General features: G+C 41.6%; 1 protein-coding gene across 1 annotated transcript in view; it reads right to left on the bottom strand.

The window, feature by feature from the left end:
• XRN2 (5'-3' exoribonuclease 2) overlaps window positions 1-7,597 on the bottom strand; it is a 92,073-nt gene extending 84,476 nt beyond the window's left edge. The window contains exon 1 of the mRNA XM_004376422.2: window positions 7,408-7,597. Within this exon, the coding sequence (XP_004376479.1) occupies window positions 7,408-7,482 (75 nt within the window). The 5' untranslated portion in view covers window positions 7,483-7,597. The remainder of the gene's footprint in view (window positions 1-7,407) is intronic.
• Between the last annotated feature and the right edge of the window lie 1,430 nt (window positions 7,598-9,027).

Raw genomic sequence — 9,027 nt, forward strand, 5'->3', positions numbered from 1 at the left:
AAATTGGTAGGGAAGAAGTCAAAGTTATCTCTACTTAGAGACGATATGATCTTATGCACAGAAAACCCCAAAGAATCCACAAGAAAACTACTGGAACTAACAGAAGATTTCAGCAAAGTTTCAGGACACAAGATAAACATACAAAAATCAGTTGGATTCCTTTGCACCAACAAAGAGAACCTTGAAGAAGAAATCGCCAAATCAATACCATTTACAATAACCCCCAAGAAGATAAAATACTCAGGAATAAATCTAACCAGAGACGTAAAAGATCTATACAATGAAAACTACAAGATACTACTGCAAGGTACCAAAAGAGACATGCATAAGTGGAAAAACATACCTTGCTCATGGATAGGTAGATTCAACATTGCGTAAATGTCAATTCTACCCAAAGTGATCTACAGATACAATGCAATCCCGATCCAAATTTCACCTGCATTTTTTAATGAGTTGGAGAAACAAATCACCAACTTCATATGGAAAGGAAAGATGCTCTGAAAAAGTAAAGCATTAGTCAAGAAGAAGAACAAAGTGAGAGGCCTCACACTACCAGATTTTAGAACCTGTTATACCACCACAGTAGTTGAAACAGCCTGGTACTAGTACAACAGATACATAGGCCAATAGAACAGAACTGGGAATCCAGACATAAATTCATTCACCGATGAGTAGCTGATATTTGACAAAGGGCCAAAGTCCATTAATTGGGGAAAAGACAGTCCCTTTAACAAATGGTGCTGGCATAACTGGATATCCATCTGCAAAAAACTGAAACAAGACCCATACCTCACACCATGCACAAAAACTAACTCGAAATGGATCAGACTTAAACATAAAATCGAAAATGACAAAGATCATGGAAGAAAATTAGGGAGAATGTTACGAGCCCTAATACATGGCATAAACACAATACGAACCACAAGTAACAATGCACAAGCACCAGAAGAGAGACTGGATAAATGGGAGCTCCTAAAAGTCAAACATTTATGCTCATCAAAAGACTTCACCAAAAGAGTAAAAAGAAAACCTACAGACTGGGAATAAATTTTTAGCTAGGACAAATCCGATCAGCATCTAATCTCTAAAATCTACAAGATACTGCAAGATCTCAACAACAAAAAGACAAATAAGCCAATTAAAAAATGGGCAAAGGATATGAACAAGTACTTCGCCAAAGAAGATATTCAGGCATCTAACAGACACATTAAGAAATGCTCACAATCATTAGCCATTAGAGAAATGCAAATCAAAACTACAATGAGATATCATCTCACCACGTAAGGCTAGCATTAATCCAAAAATAATAAATGCTGAAGAGGTTGTGGAGAGACTGGAACACTTATAAACCATTGGTGGGAATGTAAAATGGTACAATCACTCTGGAAATCGATATGGGGGGGAGGGGGGAGGGGGGAGAGGCTGAGGCTACTTATGTATAACCAAACACCTCATGGAATTTGGTTCCTTGGTTTGGCGGTTTAGGGTCATGGCTCCATGAGACATCCCAGGTAACTGGCCTCGTAATATGTTTAATGTTTTTGTTCTACCTCCTGGTTTGTTGAGTACTGCCTGGGGTCTTAAAATCTTACAAGCTGCCACCCAAGGCAAACAACTGGTCTCTATTCGTCTGGAGCAAGAAAGGAAAAAGAGTCAGGAATAAGAGGAGGATACAGAATGTGTGGCCAATTGTCTCAATGAACAACTGCCTCTTTTGCCATGAGACCAGAACTGGATGGTGCCTGGCTACCATTACTGAATACTTTGATCAAGGATTCTATAGAGGCATCCTGATCAAAAAGGGGAAAATGAAGAACAGAATTTCCAATTCTCATGGAATCCAGATTTTTCTGGAGCCATGGAGGCTAAATGATCCCCCAAAACTACTGCTCTGAGATAATCTTTAAACTTCAAACCAAAAATATCCCTGATGTCTTCTTAAAACCAAACAATAGCGCAAAAAAAAAAAAAAAACCTGCCTTGAGCATTACGCTCTTTTAAGAACTATCTATGTGGGAACAAACTGACAACAGCAACTCGATAGATTAGACAGGAACCCTAGTGGGCAGTAAGGAACCCTAGTGGGCCGCGAGTTTATGTTAATGGGGGAGGAACAACTCAGAAAAAGAGGGTGAGAATGGTTGCACAACTCAAAGAATGTAATCAATGTCACTGAACTGTACATGTAGAAACTGCTGCATTGGTGTATGTTTTGCTGTGTATATTCTCAACAACAAAATTATAAAATAAAACAAAACTACAAACTAATATCCTGTATAACTATAGATGCAAAAGTCCTCAAGAAAATACTTTGAAACCAAATCCAAAGGCATACTAAAAGAACTATATACTACAGTCTATAGGATTTATCTCAGGAATGCAAAGGTAGTTCAACGTTAGAAAATCAATCAATATATAATAGAAAATTAACAGAACACCAACAAAAATAATCAAATGATCATCTCAATGGACACAGAATGCGTTTGATAAAATCCAACACCCTTTCATGATAAAAACACTCAATAAGCTAGGAACAGAAGGGAAATTCCTCAAGATGAAAGGGCATTTATGAAAAACCCATAGCTAATATCATGCTCAATGGAGAAAGACTGAGAGCTTTCAGCTTAAGATCAGGAACAAATAAGGATGCCAGCTCTCACCAATGCTATTCAATATTGTACTGGAAGTTCTAGCCAGAGCAATTAGACAAGAAAAAGAAATAAAAAGTATCCAAATCAGGCAGGAGGAAGGTAAAACTATCCCTTTTCACAGATGACAGGATCTTATACATGGAAAACCCCAAAGAATCCACAAGAAAGCTACTACAGCTAATAAACGAACTCAGCAAAGTGGCAGGGTACAAGGCCAACACACTAAAATCACCAACACACAAAAATCAATCAGGTTTTTATATATTAGCAATGAGCAATCTGAATAGGAAATTAAGTAGACAAACAATTCCATTTACAATAGCATCTAAATAATCAAATACCTAGGAATAAATTTAACCAAGGAAGTGAAAGACTTGTACACTGAAAACTATAAAACATTAGTGAAATAAATTAAAGACCTAAATAAATGGAAAGACATTCTGGGCTCATGGACTGGAAGACTTAATACAACAAAACCTGAGAAAGCCAGAACCTGTGTAAGGTGAAAACCTGCCCAAGAAGGAAAATTAAAATACTGTCCGCTAAAACCAGCGATAGGGAAGTGGTAAGATTGCACCCTGTCAAAGGTGGAAAACCTGCGAGACCAGGAAAAACACAGCAGTCCCATCGAGTTCCAGCTCTCAGATTAAGATGTCAATACCACCTAAAGCAATCTATAAATTCAACACAATACTCATCAAAATTCCAAGAGCCTTCTTTGCAGAAACGAAAAATCCAATCCTCGATTTTACATGAAACTGTAAGGGCCCCCTGAATAGCCAAAACAATCTTGAAAAAGAAAAACAAAGTAGGAGAACTCACATTTCCCAATCTCAAAACATATTATAAAGCCACAGTAGTCAAAACATTCTGATACTGGTACAGTGATATACAAACCAATGGAATAGAATCGAGAATTCAGAAATGAATTCATACATGTATGATCAACTGATTTTTGACAAGGGTACTAAGTCCATTATAAAAGAAAAATCTCTTTAATAAGTGGTGCTGGGAAAACTGAATTTCCAAAAACAAAAGAATGAACCTGGACCTACACCTCACATCATATACAACAACTAATTCAAAATGGATCCAGGAAAACATAGGGGTAATGCTTTGGAATCTAGTTTTTAACAATGGATTCTTAGATATGACACAGAAAACACAAGCAACAAAAGACCAAATAGATAAATTTGACTTCATCAACATTAAAAACTTCTATTCATCAAAGGATTTTATCAATAAAATGAAAACACAAACCTACAGATTGGGAGAAATTTTTGGAAACCATATATAGAACATGGTTGCTGTTGAGTCAATTTCAACTCATAGCGATGCCACCTGACAGAGCAGAATTGCCCCATAGCGTTTCCTATGCTGTAATCTTTACAGTATCAGATCACCACGTCTTTCTCTTGTGGAGTTGCTGAGTGGGTTTGAACCATCAACCCTTCAGTTAGCAGCTGAGAGCTTAATCACTGCACCACCATGGCTCCTTATATACTGAATAAAGGTTTAATATCTAGAATACGTAAAGAACTTCTGCAACGCAACAATAAAAAGACAAACAACCTAACAAAAAAATGGGCAAAGGACTTGAATAGACAATTTACCAAAGAAATACAAATGGCCAACAAGCACATGAAAAGATGCTCCATATCATTAAAAAACCAAAAACCAAACCTGTTGCTGCTGAGTCAATTCAGACTCAGGGTGACCCCATGCATTACAGAGTAGAACTGCTCCATAGGGGTTTCTTGGCTGTAATCTTCGTGATAACAGATCACCAGGCCTTTGTTCAGTGGGGCTGCTGGGTGGGTTCCAACTGCCAACCTTTAGGTTAGTAGTCGAGCACAAACTGTCCCGCTCAAAAAAAAAACAAACCAAACCAAACCCGTTCTGTTGAGTTGATTCCAACTCACAGGGACCCTACAGGACAGACTCACAGTGCCCCACAGGGTTTCCAAGGAGCACATGGTGGATTCAAACTGCTGCCCTTTTGGTTAGCAGCTGAACTCTTAACCACTACGTCACCAGGGTTTCTAAAGAAAACCCATTGCTGTGGAGTCGATTCCGACTCATAGCGACCCTATAAAGCACGGCAGAACTGCCCCATAGGTTATCCAAAGCTATAATCTTTATGGAAACAGGCTGCATCTTTCTCCCACGGAGCGGCTGGTGGGTTCGAACCGCCAACCTTTCAGTTAGCAGCCAAGCACTCACCCACTGCACCACCAGGGAGCCTTTCAACATCATTAGGGAAACACAAATCAAAACCACAATGAGATGCCATTTAACACCCACTAAGATGGCTATGATTTAAAACACAGAAAACAACAGATGTTGGCAAGGGTGTCATGGTGATCCCAGGTGTTACAGAGTAGAACTCAACTCCACAGAGTTTTCTTGGCTGTAAACTTTCCAAAAGCAGATTGCCAGGCCTGAATTCTGTGGCTGCTGGGTAGGTTTGAACCGCCAACCTTTTGGTTAGTAGCTGAGCACACAAACCATTTGCGCCACCCAGGGACTTTCAGAATCAACTTGATAGCAATAAGTTTGGTTGTTTTGGGTTTGGCAAGGATGTGAAGACACTGGAACCCTCATCCATTGCTAGTGGGATTGTAAAATGGCTCAGCCGCTGTGAAAAGTTTGGCAGTTCCTCAAAAAATTAAACACAGAATTACCAAGTTGTTGTTAGGTGCGGCTGAGTCAGTTATGACTCATAGCAACCCTACAGGACAGAGTGGAACTGCCCCATAGGGTTTCCAAGGAGCAGCTGGTGCAATTCCACTCCCAGGTATATAATAAAAAGATTAAAAGCAGGAACGCAAACAGACACTTGTATACCAATGTCCACAGCAGCACCATTTGTAATAGCCAAAAGGTAGAAATAGCCGAAATGTTCAACAGATAAACAAAATGTGGTACATACATACAATGGAATATCACTCAGCCATAACGAGAAACGAAGTCCTGATACATACTACAACATTGATGAACCTTGTAAACATCTTGCTGACTTAAATAAGTCACAAAAAGACAAACATTACACAATCTCACTATATGAAATATCTAGAATAGACAACTGTATAAGACCAAAGCTTATTAGTGGTCACCAGGGAAGGGGGGGGGGCAGGTGGACTCATTGCTTAGGAGACACTGAGCTCTGTTAAAGGTGATGCAAAAATTTGATGGTTAGACAATATGATGGACGTAATTAATTACTGAATCATACATGTAAAAGTTTTTGTTTCATATATTTACCATAATAAAAACAAAGAAACAAAATAAAACAAACAAACACCATAAACCTGTAGAGCCAATGCCCTGCTAATATAATCACGAATACCAACAAAGTAACGCTACCGCTGACAAGCCTGGGTGGAGGGTAAGGGCAGCAGTGGTATTAAAGCTAATCTCTAACCAAGAAAGTGATAGGACAAGGTATACTTCACATAGGTGTTGGAATAAGAAAGAAAAGCATATTACTTAAAGCTATAAAGTCCGCTAATAGTAAAAATAAAGATAATGACTTACTATATTAGGAAAATAAGGGAGGGGGTCTGAAAAAGTGTCTAAATCCTCTCCTATTACAGCTGAAATTTAATAGATGGATCTAAAACCAATAAATCAAGTATGAGCATGATATTTAGAGATACCACCAAAACACTTAAAAGTGGTTGTCTCTGGGGAACAGAAAAGGGAGTGGGAAGGGTTGGAGCAAGGTGTAGCTTTTTATTTTTTTTTAAATCATATCCAAATAAACTTTAATAAAGTTTGATTAAGGTTTAAAAAACAATTAAACAAGCGTTTAGTTTAGCAGTTCCTCTTGGAGAAAAACACAAGTAATAATGGAATGTCACCAAAACAAAGCTAAGATGAATGTCACCAATACAAAGCTAAGATAGAAGCTAAGAAAGTAAAAACCAAGATCTTACCAATCGAAACAGAAGAAATAAATTCACACTAGCGAATGGGTAATTTCTTCAAAATGAAGGAATGTGGAACATGATCTGCACCTGGACCTTCTCAATCCAGTAATTACACAATTAAGGATACAAAATCGAACTCGGACGGAATCACGGAAACAATACAAAACTCAAGAACAGCCAAAAGTCTACCGATAACAAGTGAACAACAAGTATATTGTTCAAATGCATCCAGAAACCCTGAAAATATCAACAAACAGGCTGTCCAACAGTTGGCGCGCCTAGAAAACGGGGCACTTATCCGACTTCTATCTTGTCCTGGCCGTTTCTAAGGTGCTGCTTTCGGCGTAAGAGCTAACAATAGCAACAAACGGCGCCTCACACTGGAGGAAAACCCCTAGGAATGGTTAGTAAACAGCAAAAAGCTCGCCGCCAGCGATTACTCAACAAGGTTGATAAACACTGGGATCCGCGCGTCCCTAACCAGACAACTCAGCGGACCGGGCAAGTGGCTCGACAACCTTTGAGCCTCTTCTCGGGTACCCACACTGTGCGGTCCCGGGAGGAAACAAAGCCGTGGGCGGGGTCTTCCGGTCCGAGAAAATACGGGAACAAGAGGAGCGGCCCTCCCGCGAGTTGCGACCCCACTAGGTCCTCGGCCCGCCCCGTCCCGTTTTCCGGGCCCCGAATCCGACCGCCGGCACCCAAGCGCGTGTCCAGCCCCGGCTGCCCGCGGGAGTGGCTGGGCGGCACGGGCCCTGGACGCCGAGGGCCGCGACCTAGACGCACCGGGGCCCCGGATACCACCTTGGCTGGCACCCACTCACCTTCTCCTCCACACAGTTGACAATGATGGACGGGTACTTGCGGCTAAGCCAGCGGAAGAAAGCCGGGACTCCCATAGCAATAACCCAGCTAGTAGCGGCGGCTAAGCCCGCGGACGAACGTAACCACAGACACAAGCAGAAGAGGCGGCCTGGGCCACCAGCACTTCCTCCCACGTGCGCGCCGGCGACGGGAAGTGATGTTAGGGCGGCGCCGCGGGGGAAGCCGGGAAGGAGCCGCCGGGTTAGCCTGGTTTTCTGAGGTGCGGGCCGGCGTGTTCCGGGTAGTGAGCGCTAAGGCGGGTCTCGCTTTGCCCGCTAGCGCTCCATCGTCCTGGCCCCGGAGCCTGGCGAGTCCCGGGGACTTCTGGGCCTCGCGGCTTTCCCAAGGTCTCGCTTCCCGAGTCTTCGGGCTCCCTTTGGGCGGAACCCCCGCGCTCTGCAGGACTCCGAGGAGCACTTACTTGCCGGTTTGCTCACCTCTTCCTTGGAAGAGCGTTTTTTATTTCACCCTCCTTTCTCTTCTCAACCCAGAGTAGAATCAAGCCATCGAAATTCGCTAGCTCTTTCTACTTCCCGGTTTCTTCCGTTTTTGTGCCACTATGCGTACCCAGACTATCAAAAGGAGTATTTTAAAACATTTTGCAATTATGATGGCTAACATTAAGCATCCAGTACAACTTTGCTGATATCACTCTCCAGCATTTATTGAGCTCTTAGAATGTGCTAAAGCTTTGGCTTAGCTTTCATATTTTGTCAGCTATTGAGGGCACTATTATCCTCATGTAACAAACGAGAAAGCGTAGTTGTAGAGGAGGTAAATTCATACAGCTTGATTTTCAGTCCAAGCAAAGATAATTTAATCGCATGATCTTGCGCCAACAGAATACCTTTATGTTTGTTTTCTGATGGCTTCAAATGCATTTTTCTCAGCATATGAAAGGAGAGGTCTGAAAGAGGAGGTGTTTATGTCCATTTGCTCAAGTCTGGAAGTCTCTTCTCTGGAATTCCCTCTTGGCTTGACAAATCCTACTCAATCGTGAAGACTCATCACAAGAGACCTGTATTAAAGTATTTCTCTGTACTACCTAGCAGGCAACATTCATCGCCCACTTTTCTGTGGTCTGATTCCACTTTATTTAAACTGCTGCTATGAAAATTAGAGAAGTGTTATTGTTAGGTGCCCTCAGGTCGGTTCTGACTCATAGCTACCCTATGTACAACAGAACAAAACACTGCTAGGTCCTGCACCACTCTCACCGTTATTGCTATGCTTGAGCCCATTGTTGCAGCCACCGTGTCAATCTGTCTCATTGAAGGGTCCTCCTCTTTTTTGCTGAACCTTTACTTTACCAAGCATGATGTCCTCCAAGGACTGGTCCCTCCTGATAACATGTCCAAAGTATGTGAGATGAAGTCTCCGAATCCTCACTTCAAAGCATTCTGTTTGTACTTCTTCCAGGACAGATTTGCTCATTCTTCTGGTAGTCCATGGTACATTCAATATTCTTCGCCAACACATTTCAAATGCATCAGTTCTTCTTCAGTCTTATTCATTGTCCAGCTTTACCATGCATATGAGGTGATTGAAAAATACCATGGCTTGGGTCAGGCACACCTTGG

Source organism: Trichechus manatus, unplaced genomic scaffold (assembly GCF_000243295.1).
Source record: "Trichechus manatus latirostris isolate Lorelei unplaced genomic scaffold, TriManLat1.0 scaffold00042, whole genome shotgun sequence".
In the NCBI taxonomy this organism is placed as follows: Eukaryota; Metazoa; Chordata; class Mammalia; order Sirenia; family Trichechidae; genus Trichechus; species Trichechus manatus.